Genomic DNA, 21653 nt, shown 5'->3' on the forward strand with positions numbered 1-21653 from the left:
TTATTTATTTACAAAGTGCTCATTAACTGTTTGGATATAAATATTGGTTTGGGATTATTGAGGATTCATTGAAAGATGTTCTGCATTACATCACTTGATACATCAAGACTGTTGGCACATCAGACCACTCAAGGCTATTGCTACATCAGCACATTCAGGATTGGAACCCATTTGCAACACTATATCTTTGGACTTGTGATAGAACTGTGTGGATTTTTTGGGATTTAGCTCACGATAATGTAAGTTCCTTTTGTATTTGAGGGAAATATATTATTTGTTGAATTTTACTAAACTTCGTCGTTTTGCTTTTTCTGTTCCTTTGTTTAAGACAAGACCATAGAGTTGTAACCAAATGTGTGTGTGTGTGTGTGTGTGTGTGTGTTAAGATTACAATCACTGATCAGATAAGAGCTTATTTACATTTTGACATTTTCATATTAAAAAATGTCTAGATTATACTCAAAATAGCCACCTAGTATTGAATCAGTTAGTACAAACATGTGCATAGTTGTATTGGTACAGAGATTAGCTGTGCAGTCTGTCTTAAAAAGTTCAGAAATGGAGGTCCATTGCAAAAATCTGCACTAAAGGGAGCCTTGATTGTTTTTAATTAACAGGTAGCCTTGATTGTTTTTAATTAACAGGTAGCCTTGATTGTTTTTAGTTAACTAACATGGAGTCTTGATTGTTTTCAATTAACTAATAGGGAACCTTGATTGTTTTTAATTACCTAACAGGGAGTCTTGATTGTTTTCAATTAACTAATAGGGAACCCTGATTGTTCTTAATTAACGTTAGCATCAGATACACATGTATGGAAATGCACATACTGTTGACAGACAGTCAGGAAATTTTGATCTTTACTGCATGTTAATTAGATATACCAGTAAATATTGTCCTCTCTACTCCATCTTAATTAGATATACTAGTAAATATTGTTGATTTTTAAACATCATTATTATTTTCTTAAACATTTGCTAGAATCAATGCCTTTTCAAATAATTTCCAAAGGATATTGATTATTGAAAAACTTAATATTTTTAAATCCCTGCCAATGCAGTAAGCAAGATCGTGACATTTGCCTGTTATGGTTGGCTTAATTGATTTTAACCTTTGGAAAATCCTCAAAAGTTTTCTTTTAAACTGTCTTTCAAAGGACTCACACAAGCAAGATATTACCTGATTTTGTATAACTGGTTTCATTCTGGTTGATTGAATTTATTACACTGACAGATTTGCTAAGGTGTAAGGATAAGATACAAAGAATATCTGTATCTAGATGAAATATCACCACATTCAGTCCCTAATGGTAACCGCCAACATTTAATATTCATATTCAGATACGATCTTCTTGTAAAAAAAATGGACCCTAAAAAGTCCATATGTTGAAATATTGTATCTTCAGTCCTGGGGAAATGTTAAGCAAAAGTAATGGTAAGGATAAGTCAGTATATTACAATCATTGATTCTGGGACTAAAAGGAACACTCTCAATTACAAGTACATGATTGGTTCTTAAGTTGTTTCATGTAGTGCATACCTACAGGGATTCAGAATCAAGAACCATTTCATTTCTAATCTAGAGTATTATATATAATGATATTTTCACAACCTACAGTGTGCAGTTAAACATCGCTTTTAGGAACAAAGATACGATAAATGTATATCTAGTACAAAAGTAAATTTGCAAGGCAGATGAATCCTAATATATACATTGTAATAGGGGTGAAAAGAATTATGGAACAAAGTAATTTGAAATCTTTTGAGAAGTATGTCATTAACTTGCTTTTGTCAATAGATTTTCAGGGAGAGATTTTCACACTGTAGCATAGTTTGTTGTGCATTGAGTCTTGTTATAATGAAGGATTCACAGTTGTGGCCTGGAATGAAATTTACGAGGTTGAATCAGGAAGAATATAAAACAAAATCTTTTAATTTATAAATTGAGTGATTGACTGTTTATTCTGAGGCAAGACATTTACAAGGAAATGCCAGATAACATTTTGATGGACAGATAAATGCAATTAACACTTTTTTATCCAAAGCAAAATTTTACACAGAAATCGATGTTCAGGACCAGAATGGACACCTGTTATAATACCCTTAAACAGAGCCCTGACTGTTCTTAATTAACTTAAATTGACAGCAAGTCAGGAAAGTTTACTCTTTATTGCTTGTTAATTACATGTAGATATTGTAATGTTTATACAGTTTTATTTTCATGAACATTAGCTAAAACTGGACAACACCTTTTCAAAATGTTTCCAAAACAGATATCTGAAAAATGTATTCAGTGTTGCTAAATGTCATTCAGTACAGTGAATAGGGGACATGGTAATGTCACGGGCCTATTATGGCTGGCTTATTGATTCTGGCCTTTAGAAAATCATGAAAAAGTCAGGAGGAAGATATTATCCTGTTAAAGTATATGTACAGAATAGTTGTGTTCAGGTTGATCTGTCATGTTTGAACTCAGTACATTGACAGATTTGCCATGGTCTTAGGTTTTGGATACATAGAATATCTCAAAGAAATATATCCCATTCAGCCTTAAGGATAATCACTGGCATATAAGGTGTACTTTGTGTGTGAAAAATAATCTTCTTTTGGTAGAAAAATGACCTGAAACATGTGGAGTATTTTTTATTGCATTTCAAGGGATATATTGAAGGCAATTAAGGATATGTAAAGGGATACCAATCATAAATTCCTAGTTTAAAAGAAAGATTAAGAATAACGAGATTGGTCTTATTGGTCACAAGGAACTATAAATATTTACTTGGATGTCTATTAAATACATATTGTGTCCAGTATGATAGAGATTTGACCAAATCAAGTACCCTAACATATGGTCTGCATTAGATTTTAACTGGTGTTATTTAGATGCAAATGACTATATGCTGTGTCTATTTAGTGATTCAAAGATCTCAGGTGTAAATGGATAATCCCTAATAAGTACTAGCTGGCACACAATATCCATATAGAATACATATACATAATTGTGTGGACAATATCCATATAGAATACATATACATAATTGTATGGACAATATCCATATATAATAATAATAATAATAATAATAATAATAATAAAGACTTTATTTAGAGAAGGTAACTCAGTTACAGAACTAATCTACCTTGAGGCTTCTATCTGTTATGTACAATAGATACAGTATATACAACATGATGTGAAGAGTCTGGCTTGACACTAAATAATTAAGTAATTTTAAAATTCAAAGTATCAAGCCTGGAACACATTCACAGGCATCAGTGAAAACATAAACATATATATAAAACATAAAATATAATCCTGCATTGAAATATTCAGCTATGAAAATGATGCAAAATTACAGAAAAGCAGGTGGTATTTTTTTTACATAATTGTGTGGACAATATCCATATAGAATACATATACATAATTGTGTGAAAGTGTTACACACAACAATAAGATGTAAAGAAAAACTCACATAAGGTCCACATGGACTTGCAGCATAGACTGCTGGATACAGACCTCAGTGATTTAAACCCTGTTAGGGGTATGCATTAGTATATAGGATATATATGACATGATACAATATGTACTACTTTATATACGTGACATGATACAATACATACTACTTTATATACATGACATGATAAATATGTACTACTTCATATACATGATATGTTATAATATGTACTACTTTATATACAAGGCATGGTACAATATGTACTACTTTATATACAAGGCAGGGTACAATATGTACTACTTTATATACAAGGCATGGTACAATATGTACTACTTTATATACAAGGCAGGGTACAATATGTACTACTTTATATACAAGGCAGGGTACAATATGTACTACTTTATATAATTACATGATACAGTATGTAATACTTGCTATACATGGCATGATACAATATGTACTACTTTATATACAAGGCATGATATATGTACTACTTGCCATACATGGCATGATACAATATGTAATACTTTATATACAAGGCATGATATATGTACTACTTGCCATACATGGCATGATACAATATGTACTACTTTATATACATGACATGATACAATATGTACTACTTTATATATAAGGCATGGTACAATATGTACTACTTTATATACAAGGCAGGGTACAATATGTAATACTTTATATACAAGGCATGGTACAATATGTACTACTTTATATACATGACATGATACAATATGTACTACTTTATATACAAGGCAGGGTACAATATGTACTACTTTATATACAAGGCAGGGTACAATATGTACTATTTTATATGCATGACATGATACAGTATGTACTACTTGCTATACATGGCATGATACAATATTTACTAGTTTATATACATGGCATGATACAATATAAACTACTTTATATACAAGGCATGGTACAATATGTACTACTTTATATACAAAGCAGGGTACAATATGTACTACTTTATATACAAGGCAGGGTACAATATGTACTACTTTATATACAAGGCATGGTACAATATGTACTACTTTATATACAAGGCAGGGTACAATATGTACTATTTTATATGCATGACATGATACAATATGTACTACTATATATACATGACATGATACGATATGTACTATTCAGTATTCATGGCATGGTAACAATATGCACTACTTACTATTTATGACATGATACAATATGTACTACTTGGTATACAAGGCATGGTACAATATGTACTACTTTATATACAAGGCAGGGTACAATATGTACTATTTTATATGCATGACATGATACAATATGTACGACTATATATACATGACATGATACGATATGTACTATTCAGTATTCATGGCATGGTAACAATATGCACTACTTACTATTTATGACATGATACAATATGTACTACTTGGTATACAAGGCATGGTACAATATGTACTACTTTATATACAAGGCAGGGTACAATATGTACTATTTTATATGCATGACATGATACAATATGCATGACATGATACAATATGTACTACTATATATACATGACATGATACGATATGTACTATTCAGTATTCATGGCATGATAACAATATGTACTAGTTACTATTTATGACATGATTCAATATGTACTACTTGGTATACAAGGCATGGTACAATATGTACTACTTTATATACAAGGCAGGGTACAATATGTACTATTTTATATGCATGACATGATACAATATGTACTACTATATATACATGACATGATACGATATGTACTATTCAGTATTCATGGCATGATAACAATATGTACTAGTTACTATTTATGACATGATTCAATATGTACTACTTGGTATACAAGGCATGGTACAATATGTACTACTTTATATACAAGGCATGATACAATATGTACTATTTGCTATACATGGCATGATATAATATGTACTACTGTACTTACTATTTATGATGGGGACCCCGAGTGGCTGAGTGGTCTAAAGTGCTCTCTGTTACGGATCATTGCCATCTCACCTCTGTCTGTGTGGTTTGAGTCTCGGATTCAGCCAATGTGGGTATGTGAGAAAGCTTGCCAGTAGCTTCTCGTGGATCAGTGGTTCTTTCTGGGGTTTCCCGGGTTCTTCCTTCACCATTAATACTGGCCGCCATTGTGTGCTCAAAAATGGTGTTAAATCCTACAACAACAACAACTATTTATGACATGATACAATATGACCTACTTACTATACATGACATGATACAGTATGTACCACTGTATATACATGACAATATTTATTTAGGACATGATACAATATGACCTACTTGCTATGCATGACATGATACAGTATGTACCACTGTATATTCATGACAATATTTATTTATGACATGATACAATATGACCTACTTGCTATACATGACATGATACAGTATGTACCACTGTATATACATGACAATATTTATTTAGGACATGATACAATATGACCTACATGCTATACAAGGCATGATACAATATGTAATAATTGGTATTCGTGGCATGAAACAATATGTACTAATTACTGTTTATGACATGATACAATATATTATACTTGCTATATACGGCATGATACAAAATGTACTACTTGCTGTACATGGCATGATACAATATGTACTATTTACTGTACATGACATGATACAGTATGTACTAACAGTGGACAGTTTATACAGTTTATTGTGATAGATACAAGGTAAAGCAGCCACCATTGCACATATTACTTAATTAACTGACTTGAGTTAGTGTGACTTTGTGTTGCCCATTAGGTTAATCTACATTGGCAATTATAATGCATGAAGTTGAAGAACCCATTTTATTGAAGTGAGGTAAATCAGAGAACCATGTTGAAGAAAGAAAAGTTATGACACTTCATTGTTTTCAACGATAATATTTAAGTCAACTTTTGTTAAAAATTATAAGTCAACTTTTGTTAAAAATTATTGGCTAGTTCAAGATAAGTGCCAGCATTTTTTTATATAGTCACATTTTACTCCATGTGTACAAGTTAAACATAATTATTTCGGTAGTTGGTATGGTAAATGTCAAACATGATTGTCTTGGAAATTGGTGTGGTAGAAGTCAAACATGGTTATTTCAATACTTGGTATGGTAAAAGTAAAACAATTATTTTGGTATTTGGTATGGAAAAAGGTCAAATAATTATTTTGATAGTTGGTATTGTAAAAGGTCAAGCATAATCATTTTGGTAGATGGTAAAAGTCAAACATGATTATCTTGGAAGTTGGTATGGTAAAAGTCAAACATGATTATCTTGGAAGTTGGTATGGTAAAAGTCAAACATTATCTTGGTAGTTGGTATGGTAAAAGTCAAACATGATTATCTTGGTAGTTGGTATGGTAAAAGTCAAACATGATTATCTTGGTAGTTGGTATGGTAAAAGTCAAACATGATTATCTTGGAAGTTGGTATGGTAAAAGTCAAACATGATTATCTTGGAAGTTGGTATGGTAAAAGTCAAACATGATTATCTTGGAAGTTGGTATGGTAAAAGTCAAACATGATTATATTGGTAGTTGGTATGGTAAAAGTCAAACATGATTATCTTGGTAGTTGGTATGGTAAAAGTCAAACATGATTATCTTGGAAGTTGGTATGGTAAAAGTCAAACATGATTATCTTGGTAGTTGGTATGGTAAAAGTCAAACATGATTATCTTGGAAGTTGGTATGGTAAAAGTCAAACATGATTATCTTGGAAGTTGGTATGGTAAAAGTCAAACATGATTATCTTGGTAGTTGGTATGGTAAAAGTCAAACATGATTATCTTGGAAGTTGGTATGGTAAAAGTCAAACATGATTATCTTGGTAGTTGGTATGGTAAAAGTCAAACATGATTATCTTGGAAGTTGGTATGGTAAAAGTCAAACATGATTATCTTAGAAGTTGGTATGGTAAAAGTCGAACATAATTATTTTAGTAGATGTTATGGTAAAAGTCAAACATTATTTTAGTGAATGGTATGGTAAAAGTCAAACATAATTATTTTTGTAGATGGTATTGTAAAACATTATTATTTAGATAGTTGGTATGGTAAAAGTCAAATTTGATAAGTTTGGAGGTTGGTGTGGTAAAGGTCAAATTTGATAAGTTTGGAGGTTGGTGTGGTAAAGGTCAAATTTGATAAGTTTGGAGGTTGGTATGGTAAAGGTCAAAGCAGGTTGGAAGTGATTCAGGGAAGGATGAGCCATCTGTAAAGCACAGCAGCAAAACTAAATTACAGAACTCCTGGTTGATGAAGTGTTATTACATTGTAAAGCACAGCAGCAAAACTAAATTACAGAACTCCTGGTTGATGGAGTGTTATTACTTTATAAAGCACAGCAGCAAAACCAAATTACAGAACTGGTTGATGGAGTGTTATTACTTTGTAAAGCACAGCAGCAAAACTAAATTACAGAACTCCTGGTTAATGGAGTGTTATTACTTTGTAAAGCACAGCAGCAAAATTAAATTACAGAACTCTGGTTGATGGAGTATTATTACGTTGTGCACATTCTTCAAACATCATATCAATATTAGTGATTTTAGGTTGTAAAAAAACCTGTAACATCAGCCAGCAGTGGAAGTAAGCACAGTTGGATTTTCAAGACAGAAGCTTTGTATATCGTTTTTATTTATTGTCTATGTGCTTGCTATTATGTGAGTGTATGCCTATATGTGTATGCATGTGTGTATGTGTTGATGATACTTGAGAATGCAGTATCTTTGAGCTATTTTTTGTCTGGAAGTGTATTAAATGCTTTTAGAGAAAACTTTTTTCTTTTCTATCATTCAGATTTCAATTTCCAGTCATTTTTTGTAGACTTTTGTATTTGTGTAAGGGAAGTTGTTCTCAGTTGTACAGTGTTGTATATTTTGGTGACATGCTCTCATACCCCTGGAACCACAAAATCCATTTATGTCTTGAAATAAGGCCCTGTGCTGTTTAGAAAGGTTGACAGGTATCACACATGCATTTGTACCCCTTGGAACCACAAAATACATTTACATCTTTAAAAAAAGACCCAATACTCTTTGGAAAGATTGACAGGTATCACACAGGCATAGAGATTGGAGTAATGACAGAACCTGTTTTGCCAAATTATTGCTGACAGAAAGTACCAGTATTACAAACATTTAAACTTTATGAAGTGCTTGTTTGTTGGGGTACTTTTAAACTTCTATCCTGTTGACCCTATATGTGATGCAAGTTGATAAAAAGGGAGCAGTTTAAGTGTATGATTATATGATTGGATATGACTGTTTTCTGGATCAATATTTATCTCTCAGTCTTACAGATATTTATATCTCACCAAACATTTATGTACCATATTCTACACAATACTTCAATTGTGTACTTACACAACATTTATATACCATATTCTGTGTTATACTCCAGTTGTGTTTATTACTAAACATTTATGTTCACAGCTACTTCAGTTCTGCACTTGGCGAATATTTATGTACCATATTCTACACAATACTTCAGTTGTGTACTTACAAAACATTTATGTACCATATTCTGTTTAATACTCCTGTTGTGTATATTACTAAAAATTTATGTACACGGCTACTTCAGTTCTGCACTTGACAAACATTTATGTACTTGTATTATACCTATAGCTCAGCTGAGTAACTTACCAAATATGTATGTACCATTGTACCATATTCTACATAATGCTTATTTTGTGGCTGCCTCACTAGGCGCTCAGCATTAAGAGGTTAGTGTTAGGACTGGTTGGCCTGCTGTCAGGATAATGTGACTGGGTGGGGACATCATGCTTAATGTCTGTGACATGATGCCCCAGCAATATACATCACTATAAACTTCCACACTGCAAACATCATAGCGATTTGACTGATAAATTCTTAAAGCTACGTTAAAAATCCTAATCACATCCATCACACTTCTTATGAAACATTTATGTACTGTATTCTGTGTAATACTTCAGTTGTGCTCTTAATAAACTTACTTATGTAAACTTCATGAGGTTAAAACCCTTAATGTATGTAAATAGGATGTTGTCAACAGTATTTTTGTTACATATATTTTACATTCAAGAAGGGGCTCAGGTGGTTGAGTTGTTCAAAGTGCTTATCTTTACTGATCACTGCCATCTCACCTCTGGCTGCATGGGTTTTAGCATTGTTTGAATACTGTGCTTGGCCAGTTTGGGTATTGTTTGAGTATTGTGTTTGGTCAGTTTGGGTATTGTTTGAGTATTGTTTGAGTATTATGTTTGGCCAGTTTGGGTAAATAATACTCAAAATGGTTTAAAAGTTCAAATATGTACATGTATTTCATATGACAGAAAAGTCCAGACAATTTGCGCCACAAATAACTGTGAAAAGTCCTGTAAAATGGCTGAAGAGCCCAGAAATTGGTGTCAACATTGAATTTGAGAAGCAAAACAGTCAATGCAGCTATCATTGAAAAGAAATTCTGTTTCTCATAAAAAATTTTAAACAAATACTGTGATTGTGAAGTGTTGGGTTATTGGGGTCTCTTATTACTATTGCTGGTTTCATATGAATTAATGCAGAACAAATGTAGTTGTAACTTTGAACTGTATTTAGCAAAATGTCGTTTAAAATCATTGAATATACATGCAGTATTATGGCTGCATAGTTTAACGTTTCAATTCATTTGAAATGTTTTAGTCAGCCAGAATAAATTTATTGCTTGGAGAATCAGGAAGTGCAGTTCTTAGTTTGAGATTTTAGTATATGATAATAAAGGTTGTTTTGGTCTGTTAGTTTTAATAGCACTTTGAGCACGTCATTCACTGTCATGCCAAAGTAATAGGAGCTACCATATATGCTTGCTTGTAGGTTGATTCTATAAGTCAACTCCATAAGTCAAGGTATTTTTTGGCAATAAAGATCCATCTGCAGTGGGTGACATGTGGTCAGTGAGTCGGAGTTGCACTTGGCTAAAAAATAAACAAGTCAGACTGGATAGATGGATAGACCTACAGATAGGGCAAATAAAGACAAAACCAATGTAGAATAATACATTTGTATTATTGGGTTGAATATATACAAGTAAACCAACAACTTACAATTTGTCCATCTTCATGTAATGAAATCATAACACTTAACATTTTTAATCCATTTATATAATAAATCCATGCATTGAATTATATATCTTATCACAGTATAAATTTTAATCACTGTTTGTCTTGGCAGTGGAAAGCGCCTTCAATCTAATAGCATTTCCATTGACTGCGTGCACATTTGGACACTGCACTAGAACCCACTTGTTCAGACCAAACTCCCAATTGGTATTGGAGCTCTCTGTTATTCTAATTTTTTGCGCCAGTCATGCACCTGTTGCTCTGACACCAAATTCATGTTCTGCCACACCCTTACTGTTTCTTTGCAAGGTCTGTAACCTTGTACATGTACTTAATAGTTAATGTTATAGTTTCCCTATATTGGTTTAGCAATTCACAATGTATGATATCTGAGTGACAAAGTACGTTGTAACTGACAGAACACTGACTATTCATAAACTTGGACCATTATTTATGTACAGATAATTTATTTGCCTAGAATACAAAGTAAGAATACAAAGTAAAAATGTAAATAAGGAATTTATGGTATTGCAAATTAAATCCAGAATAATTATAGAATTACAGACACAAGACCTAATGTTTAAAGTTCTGAATCAACATTAGTGGAAATCCAAATTAAATCCAACACTGGACGGTTTGATGTGCCAGTGGTGGTCCATATAGTGGCGATGTGCCAGCAGTCTTTTGTTGTATCACAGTAATACAATCCAAGAATAATATCCTTATTTTAAATTTCACAATAAATTCAGGTCTTTAATTCCAGGAATGTTATTTTTGAGAAGCACTTGGTATTTCCAGTGAATAAATAATGTGAACAAATAAATTCCAGCCAAATTAACTATTGGACACAACATTAATACAATTGATTCTGCTAAGATCTTTAAGCATTAATGAATAATTTCAAGAAAAACCAGATAATATAGTCCTCTACTTGACCTCTGGTCACAATTAGCATTTTGTAAAAAAAACTATTACCTAATGGAAAATTGTATTCTCACTGGAATGTTCTAGATGTTTACAGGATAAAATCATAGTTATAATTAGAAGTCTGTTTCTAAAATTATAATATAAAATGTAGTAAGCAACAGGTAGACATGGAGAATTTTGTAAGTTCTAGACTCAGAATGAGATAAGCGTGTTTAATACAAAGCCAAGATCAATGATTCAGGTCAGGTAGAAAATGACCAGGTCAAGTCCAAAATATGATTATCCATAGCATATAATGAAAATAAAAAACCCAAACAATAACAAACTAACAATGCAAATCAAATATACATACACAATAAACAAATATAATCCATGTACAGTGTATATGGTGTGTCAAATGCCGATTGATTCTGAGTTGCCTGTTTTTAACAAAAATAGCATAATAAAGCAAAAATATAATGAAAATGTATGAAAAATAAATTGTTTTCTGAATTCAGTTTTAAAATATGTATAAAAAATCACTAATTTCATGGCTGCTTTGGAAAGCTGACCCAAAGATAGATGGTAGATACCCATTTTCAGGTAGATAATTTGATCAGACCTGAATTCTGTAATGGCTACAATTATAGAAATTTTGAGGCAATGTTATGGAATCTAAAATTATACCAAACTTGCACTGTTTTGTGTAAAAATATTTAATTCATCTCTATTATTTTGTGATATTGTATTTTATCATAAAATTCTGAAGCTTTCCTCCATATTGAGCAAACAGAAAACATTTATAGCTGAAAAGTACTATTTTTCTTTTCCAGCTGTGACTTGGGGGTGAGGAATCCTTGTGATGCAGGAACATATAACCCCAATACAAATGCAAGTTCAAGTTCCAGTTGTTTATCATGTGGCTCAACGGAAATTAGTGCCAGTGGATCAGCTGCATGTATCTCTTGTCCTGCTGGATTTGAATGTTCAAAGCCCAACAGCCAGGTTCCTTGTACCACAGGAACATACTCCCTTTCAGGGCAGATGAACTGCGATCCATGTCCCTCAGGAAAAATATGTCCAGACACAACAAATGCTCCTTCGGTAAGTTTAGCCACTGATCATGTAATGGAGGCAGGAGGATGAGTTAGGGATGCATGTAGTAAATTCAGCAACATCAGTTTCCACCATATGTACCTTTAAAAAAAATATTTCTTGGACTTTTTATGATCTATCCAATTTTTTTCAGATTTACTGCCTGCTTTAAGACTAATTTATTTTCAAATTATATTTCTTTATCTAATATTTCAGGCCTAGTTGCCATTTTGAAATTTTTCAGGACATTTCATTACATGAAGTCCACTGGATGAATCATGAAATTTTTGCCATAAAATATATCTGTGTATATATTTTTAAAGAACATTTGCATTATGGTTGTAATCTGATAGCCTACCATGATGTTAATAATAATAATAATAATAATAATAATAATAATAATAATAATAATTACAACAATAATAATAATAATATAATAGTAGTAATGTCTTTATTTAAGAAAAGAAGCTAATTTGGTCAACTGACCAATCTTAAATAAGGCCTTCTAAAATCACATTTGTACAAATATATATATCTATATCTTTATACATAATGCACAATATTTACAAGATGAGGTGTCTTCAGAAACAAAATGCTATTAAAAACTTGACAATTGATCTACTGCTACAAGAAAATATGTAATAATAATAACAATAATAATAATAATAATAATAATAATAATAATAATAATAATAATAATAATAATGACCTTATTTAAAGAGGGTAACACAATTAGCTAAGAACTAATCTACCTCGAGGCCCTAATGCAAAAGAATTTATTTATTTTAGCTTCATGTCTGAAGCCACTGGATATATTGGGTTTGGAAGAAGGAAATAGAATGGGCATTTCTAATCTCAATTGGAATACTATTCCAGAGTAAAGTTCCAGAGTATTGGAAGCTTTTTTCAATAATTTCTTATTTGATTTGGGAATTTTATACTGTTTGGTAGACATGGATTGTAGGTGGAGAGCATTGCCAGGTAGCCTCTATTGGAATAGTGATTGTAAATATTCAGGAGCACTATTATTGGATATTCTTTACATTAATTTGGCTTTTCTCAAAAGTATTCAGTCTTTAACACATTAACCCCTGGAGGTTTTTGTCATTTTCGCCTGAAATTAGAGTAGGAAACACATTTTGAAGCTATTTCTAAATGCATCTGAAAACACCAAAATCCCAGGTGATCTTTCAATAACATCCTGCCTAGTTGTGTTAGAAACATTGTTTTTCATTGGCTATTTGGCTATTATTTTTTTTTGCTAAGTGGATCCATTATATTTGTATCAAGACCACTCTTTATTCCAAATGCCCATCTTATCCTATTTTTTGCAAAGGTTAATTTGTCTGTTTGCAGTTCATACCAGTTTGCCTTAGATCTGAGACCAAAAAGTCTAAAATCCGGACGCAAAATCAGATCCCGACCATGGGCCAATTTTGCATAGAAAAAAATCAATTCCAAAAATTGAGGTTTTTCCCTCTGTATTTTGTAGTGCAACTAGAAATTCCAGATTATTTGGTATCATTGTAGAGCTACATCTTTCTACCTTTCTATAATACCACCCACTTTAGTGTATCATGCATGACTATGGCGCTACAAAGCTTGGCAGTAGGCTACTACCTCCTGCTACATTAACTCGTCACTAGGGGTTAATGTGTTAATAGGTAATATTTTAACTTACCAGCTAGATTTTCCTTGCTTTCTTTCTGGATTGATATTAGCCCAAATGCTTTATTTTGAAGATGTTCCAGATTTCCTATGCTTTTATCATTTGAATTACCCATACTGTATTACAGTGGTCTTAATAGGGTTGTATGTAACTGCTACAAATTAGTTTTCTATGCCTTTCAGGGAGAAAGTGTCTTATCCTACTGAGAAGCCATAAACTTGAATTGACTTTTTTACTGATATGTTTGTTATGTTCAGTCCATGACAGGTCATTATATACTAAAACACCAATTAGTCTATCATGACAGACCATTATCAAATTTGTATCCTTCCATGTCAGACATAGTTCATCACTATCAAGATTTGTCCTTTTTTGCCATGTTGAGATAAGTAATATTTTAGTTTTACCAGTATTTACCACCATGCCATTGCATGTGCACCAGTTGTCCACTTTGTTTAGGACATTCTGTAAAGAAATTTCGAGTTCATGCTTTGTGTTTTGGATGTCTGACAATATTGTGTCATTTGCATAGACATCTCTAGATGATATTAAGTCCCTTAGTAAAAGTGGTAGGTCATTAATAAATAAAATAAATAGTAATGGACCTAGAATTGAGCCTTGTGGTACTCCATATCTAATTGTTCCAGGTTCAGACAGAACATTATTTATATAAACATGTTATTTTCTCTCACTTAAGTATGAAGTAAACCATCAAACTGTGCTTTCATCACATTGGTAGATTTTCAGTTTCTTTAAAAGAATTTCATGATCCACCATATCAAATGCTTACCTGAAATCTACAAATACAGATCCTATTTTTCTACCTTGGTCAAGTGCTTGAAGCCATTTATCAGTTAGGGAGATCAAGACAGTCTCACAGGAATGTTTCTTTCTAAAGCCTGATTGATTAGGGTGTAACAGCAAGTGTTTGGTTAAATATGACATGAATGAGTCATGGACATGTTTTTCAATCAATTTTGATAAGTTTGGAAATATTGAGATTGACTGGTGGTTATCAGCATCCTCCTTAGAACCAGATTTGTGAATAGGAGTTACTTTTGCAGTTTTCCATATTTTGGGGACAGATGAGATCGCAATACTTAAATTAATTATGAATGTTATGCTATCTAAAATAGCAGAGGCAGAAGATTTAATGAGATGTGGACCAATCTGATCAACTCCTGCAGCTTTCTTGGTATTAAGTTCACTGAGACATTTTTTAACAAAGTTTTTTGATACTGGTGGGTTAGAGAAACATACCTCCTTAGAGATTTTGCTGCTGCAGAACTTTTTCAAAAACCATTGAAAACATTTGCAGTGTCAGTGTCATCTGTGACTATGGTGACATTTACCAGAAGTGAGTGTATTTAATTTGTCTGATCTTTGTGTGTTCCTCCAGTGAGTTCATTGAAAACTTTCCAAATAGAATTTGTGTTGCGCTGTTTGTTGTTAAGCACTGATTGATAATAAGTTTTTTTGGGATAGAGAAACGAGGCTTTAATGAGGATTCATACAAAGAGTAGTAGCGAACAAGTGTAAAATATTGATAATGAGTACATGTTATAACAATATTTGAAAGAGTAGTAGTACTGAATTAAACAAATCATACAAATTAATGTTTCTTTAGATTTTGGCTAAGAAGCTAACTGAAAGTTTGGCATGAGTCAGCTGATTTTGATATAAGTTGGTATGGAATTCCATAGTTTGGCTCCAGCAAAATCAAAATTCTTCTTATAAAACTCTGAATTTGATATAGGTAAATATATTGTGTTGTTTGAGATGGATCTTAATTCATACATATGTACATTTTCAACAAATTTAAAATTACATTTAAGATAATCAGGAGCCAATCCATGTAAGGATTTATAGACTAGTAAACCTTTTGAAACTGAGTTCTCTGCTGAAATGGAAGCCACTTTAGGGTTTTAAAAGATTTGTTGATAGTATATCTAAATCAACATCAAGAATAACTAGCTGGTTATTTCTGAAATTTTAGTAATCTTTCCCACTTTTCTGTACCACTATTACCTCAGATAGAACAACAATTTTCTGGGTGTGGCATGATTGAGGGGGATAAGATTTTGTTGTGTTAAACAGATAAAGCAGTGAATTAACTTTTTAATGACCTTATAAACTTGCATTTTCCAGCACAAGATATTGTCTATCATGATTCCAAGGAGTTTTTGATTTTCAGACTGCTGTATATCCATTCTTGTTATCATTGTTTTGAAATAATTTTTCTGAGCTTTACCCTTGCTTGACTACCTATGATCATATTTTTCGATTTGGCTGCATTTATCTTCATAACATTGTGTTCACACCTTTTATTTATGTGTAACAAATCTTTATTTAATTTAGTGCTGATCTCATGGTCTGTTGATCCAGTGTTCTATAATGTCATGTCATCTGTGAATGTGTTGGTGGTGGATAGCTCAATGTAATATGGTACATGTATCTCATTGATGTACAGCAAAAATAGTAATGGCTCAAGAACTGATCCTTGTGGAACACCTGACTTTAGTTTCTTATCTGAAAGTTCATTAAAATAGAAACTTGTTGTCTGCCTTCAGTATGGGTTTGAAACCAAGCTGCATGGTTATCTTGATATATACTGAGCTTTTCCAGCAGGATTTTGTAATTTATATGGTACAAAGCCATTGTAAGTCAGTCAACACTGTCCACAATGTTATCCTGTAATATCAGTCAACACTGTCTACAATGTTACCCTGTAATGTCAGTCAACACTGTCTACAATGTTACCCTGTAATGTCAGTCAACACTATCTACAATGTTACCCTGTAATGTCAGTCAACACTGTCTACAATGTTATCCTGTAATGTTAGTCAACACTGTCTACAATGTTACCCTGTAAGGTCAGTCAACACTGTCTACAATGTTACCCTGTAATGTCAGTCAACACTGTCTAAAATGTTACCCTGTAATGTCAGTCAACACTGTCTACAATGTTACCCTGTAAGGTCAGTCAACACTGTCTACAATGTTACCCTGTAATGTCAGTCAACACCGTCTACAATGTTACCCTGTAAGGTCAGTCAACACTGTCTACAATGTTACCCTGTAAGGTCAGTCAACACTGTCAACAATGTTATCCTGTAAGGTCAGTCAACACTGTCTAAAATGTTACTCTGTAAGGTCAGTCAACACTGTCTACAATATTACCCTGTAAGGTCAGTCAACCCTGGTCTGTTCCTATTAACCAATTATCCACCATTCTAGTTAGTGTAGTCTGACATGAATGTCCTCTACATAAGCCAGATTGTTGTGAATGTAATAAATAAAAATTTCAGGTACATGTAGTTTCTAAAGTCATTACAAACATATATTTCTAATATCTTTGAAAGTAATCATAAAACTGATATAGGTCTATAGTTAGTCATATCAGAAAAATCTCCCTTCTTATGTATTTGAGTTACTTTTGTCAGTTATAGCCTGTATGTCAATTTTGGTTGATTTTGTTGCTTTACTCTGTTAAAATTAATAGGAACATGAGTGTTTAGGATAGCCCATATATATATCTGTCCAGAGCATATGATGGGTCATCAAAAGATTATATTTTTTACCAAGGGATATCTTTCAGTTCTTTAAGAAATATTTGTGAATTGAATCTTTTCATTATTCAATAATTGATATATTTGTGATAAGTTTTACTTTTTTGACTTAATTTTCAATAGTTGTGTGCAGAAAATAGGGTAAAGATCACTTATATAATATTGGGGAACTGCAACTTCTATAATATTGTCAGCATTGTAAATAAACAGTGTGATCAGTTAGTGTTTTAGATACCTCTGTTACTCTAGTAGGTACATAAACTAGCTGTTGATGATACAGGAAACTCATGGCTTTAATCCAGTTTTGATTGGTGTCATAAGGCAAATTGTAATTGAAGTCACCTACTAAACAGGTTTCTTTGTTTGCTATATACAGATTTTCAAGCTTATTTTGAAAATTTATGTAGTATACCAAGCATTGCCAACTATTTACAAGTAAGAATGGCAAGGGAAATACACAAGTGTGAGAAAACATGAACTATTTACAAGTAAGAATGGCAAGGGCAATACACAAGTGTGAGAAAACATGAACTATTTACAAGTAAGAATGGCAAGGGAGATACACAAGTGTGAGAAAACATGAACTATTTACAAGTAAGAATGGCAAGGGTGATACACAAGTGTGAGAAAACATGAACTATTTACAAGCAAGAATGGCAAGGGCGATACACAAGTGTGAGAAAACATGAACTATTTACAAGCAAGAATGGCAAGGGCGATACACAAGTGTGAGAAAACATGAACTATTTACAAGCAAGAATGGCAAGGGCGATACACAAGTGTGAGAAAACATGAACTATTTACGAGTAAGAATGGCAGAGGTAATTGAGTTATTATGGTGATAAACTTTCTATCCATATGATCTAAAGTCTTTCAAATCAACTTCCTTATCAGGAGAAGAAACAAAAGTGTTAGAAAACCTGAATTATTTACATCTATCAATGGCAGGGGAAATAGAAAAATAGTTAAATAAATCTACCCTCCTAAATCAAAATACAAAACTTGCATGCTTGTTTTGTGTTGGTGTCAGAAATAATAAATGTATAGCAAAGATAAATATGCAGATAGTTCATGTTTAGTCTTTGCAGTATTATGTGATTTTTTTTCATTTGTTTCTGACAATGAGCTTGATGGCTCAGAATGTTTGGAAACTTTTGGAACTACAGTTGTCCATTTATGTGTTATCTCACTCTCTCTCTCTCTCTATGTATATATACATATATATGTTTTTCAGGATTGCAATACTGGACAAGTCCCAAATTCCAGTCAGACATCCTGTGAGAACTGTTCAGCAGGAACATACAGAGGAAGTTCAGACACATCATGTCAGACATGTCCTGCAGGTGAGATACAGCTGGGGGGATATTTTGGGGCTCTCCACTGCATACTACATGTACTCATTTTTCCCTGCTCAGCCTGTAGTGTCATGTGGACATTTTTCCAGATTCCACTTACAGACATAAAATGTTATGGTGACAGCTTCAATACAGCAGCAGTTCTGCCTTATTAGCTATGTTAGTCAGTCTTACCCATGAATTTGCCTCAAAATTATCAGCTGTTCTGCCTTATCAGTTATGTCAGTCAGTGTTACCCATGAATTTGCCTCAAAATTATCAGCAGTTCTGCTTTATCAGTTATGTCAGTCAGTCTTATTGGCTCTTGATTTGATATATTTTTGAGTATTGTAATTTTTGCTTATTTTTGTTGTCTGAATGTGACCAGATAAATTAAATTGCAAAATATTTCTTCTGAAGCTCTGACTCCTAGTGTGTGCATGCAAAGGAAGGAAGTGAAGGGCTTGGATGACATTAGACCTGTGTATGCATGCAAAGGAAGCAAGGGAAGGGATTGGATGAAATATGACCAGTGTGCATGCAAAGGAAGCAAGGGATGGGCTTGGATGAAATTAGACCAGTGTGTGCATGCAAAGGCAGGAAGGGAAGGGCTTGGATGAAATTAGACCAGTGTGTGCATGCAAAGGCAGGATGGGAAGGGCTTGGATGACATTAGACCTGTGTGTGCATGCAAAGAAAGGAAGGGAAGGGCTTGGATGAAATATGACCAGTGTGCATGCAAAGGAAGCAAGGGATGGGCTTGGATGAAATTAGACCAGTGTGTGCATGCAAAGGCAGGAAGGGAAGGGCTTGGATGACATTAGACCAGTGTGTGCATGCAAAGGAAGAAAGGGAAGGGCTTTGATGAAATTAGACCAGTGTGCATGCAAAGGAAGGAAGGGAAGGGCTTGGATGACATTAGACCAGTGTGTGCATGCAAAGGAAGGAAGGGAAGGGCTTGGATGAAATTAGACCACTGTGCATGCAAAAAAGGAAGGGAAGGGCTTGAATGAAATTAGACCAGTGTGCATGCAAAGGAAGGAAGGGAAGGGCATGGATGAAATTAGACCAGTGTGCATGCAAAGGAAGGAAGGGAAGGGCTTGGATGACATTAGACCAGTGTGTGCATGCAAAGGAAGGAAGGGAAGGGCTTGGATGAAATTAGACCAGTGTGTGCATGCAAAGGAAGGAAGGGAAGGGCTTTGATGAAATTAGACCAGTGTGTGCATGCAAAGGAAGGAAGGGATGGGCTTGGATGAAATTAGACCATTGTGTGCAAAGGAAGGAAGGGAAGGGCTTGGATGACATTAGACCAGTGTGCATGCAAAGGAAGGAATGGAAGGGCTTGGATTAAATTAGACCAGTATGCTTGCAAAGGAAGGAAAGGAAGGGCTTGGATGACATTAGACCAGTGTGCATGCAAAGGATGGAATTTGGATGACATTAGACCAGTGTGCATGCAAAGAAAGGAAGTGAAGGGCTTAGATGAAATTAGACCAGTGTGTGCATGCATAGGAAGGAAGGGAAGGGCTTGGATGAAATTAGACCAGTGTGCTTGCATTTATCAGCCCTAAAATAACTTGAGTGACTCATTCAGACTCACAATGACATTAGCTGTACTTATATTATAAGGGGTTATACAAGCCTTTGTAGCAGAAAGATTGGGCTTCAGACACATCTTTTGAAAAGGAGTAATTATTCATTACAGCCCATGGGAAAATGAGCATGGAAATAATGTTGGCAAAAATAAAATAGTAACAGAATGAAATAATTTGTTTTTGATGAAATGGTAGCATCCATACCAGAAACATTCATTACAACTCTAAATAAGAGAATTGTTCTGAAAACATCTGCCATGTCAAAAATCTTAAAGAAAATTGTCATCTAAATTTCAAATTTGCTGACACTGAAGATTACAATAAACAAATAAATAAAAGACGCCCCTGATGAAGACAATGACATTTCAGTAGGACCAGGTGTTATTCACAGTCAGGTTCTGAAAAATACTTTACACAGCTCTTAATACACCACTAAGCATTTTCTATAAAATTGTGGAAAATGGCAACTTCTGCAGTCTTGGTGAGGGCAAAAGCAGTACCAGTACCCAAACCTGGACAAGGGCCAATCCAACCCTTACAGCTATTGTCCCATTCATTAATAAGCTGTGTTTGCAAAAACCAAGGAATGGTTGATAAATGACAGACTGCTCTGGTATCTTGAATCCATCAAAACTACTATCAGACATTCATTTTGGATTCAGATCCTAGAGAAGCACCAAAGACTATCTTGTCTGACATGAAGTATTTCTTAGAGAAGGTCTAACTCAAGCACAGTAAGAACCTTCTCTGTTACATACATGGAGAGTAAAAATTATCATGTCATAGCCAGCCGTGATATATCAGTGAAGAAAGAAAGTATTTTAATTAATAATCTTTCAGATAATCCTGAGATAATCTCTTGTCTTTGATATTTAACAGGCAATGTTATAGAGGGACTGTTATGATACTGTCAATACAAGTAACTTTGATGGCATTATTTTGATTGCA

The 21653-nt window shown here is 33.4% G+C and overlaps 1 protein-coding gene across 1 annotated transcript in view; it reads left to right on the forward strand.

Moving 5' to 3' along the window:
* Nucleotides 1-21653, forward strand: part of LOC149802037 (uncharacterized) — a 316208-nt gene that overhangs the window by 40657 nt on the left and 253898 nt on the right. Inside the window, exons 4-5 of the mRNA XM_089956881.1 lie at nucleotides 12274-12544; nucleotides 19008-19116. Coding sequence (XP_089813007.1) covers nucleotides 12274-12544; nucleotides 19008-19116 — 380 coding nt within the window. The remainder of the gene's footprint in view (nucleotides 1-12273; nucleotides 12545-19007; nucleotides 19117-21653) is intronic.

Source organism: Sinohyriopsis cumingii, chromosome 4 (assembly GCF_028554795.1).
Source record: "Sinohyriopsis cumingii isolate HCF-2022 chromosome 4, ASM2855479v2, whole genome shotgun sequence".
In the NCBI taxonomy this organism is placed as follows: domain Eukaryota; kingdom Metazoa; phylum Mollusca; class Bivalvia; order Unionida; family Unionidae; genus Sinohyriopsis; species Sinohyriopsis cumingii.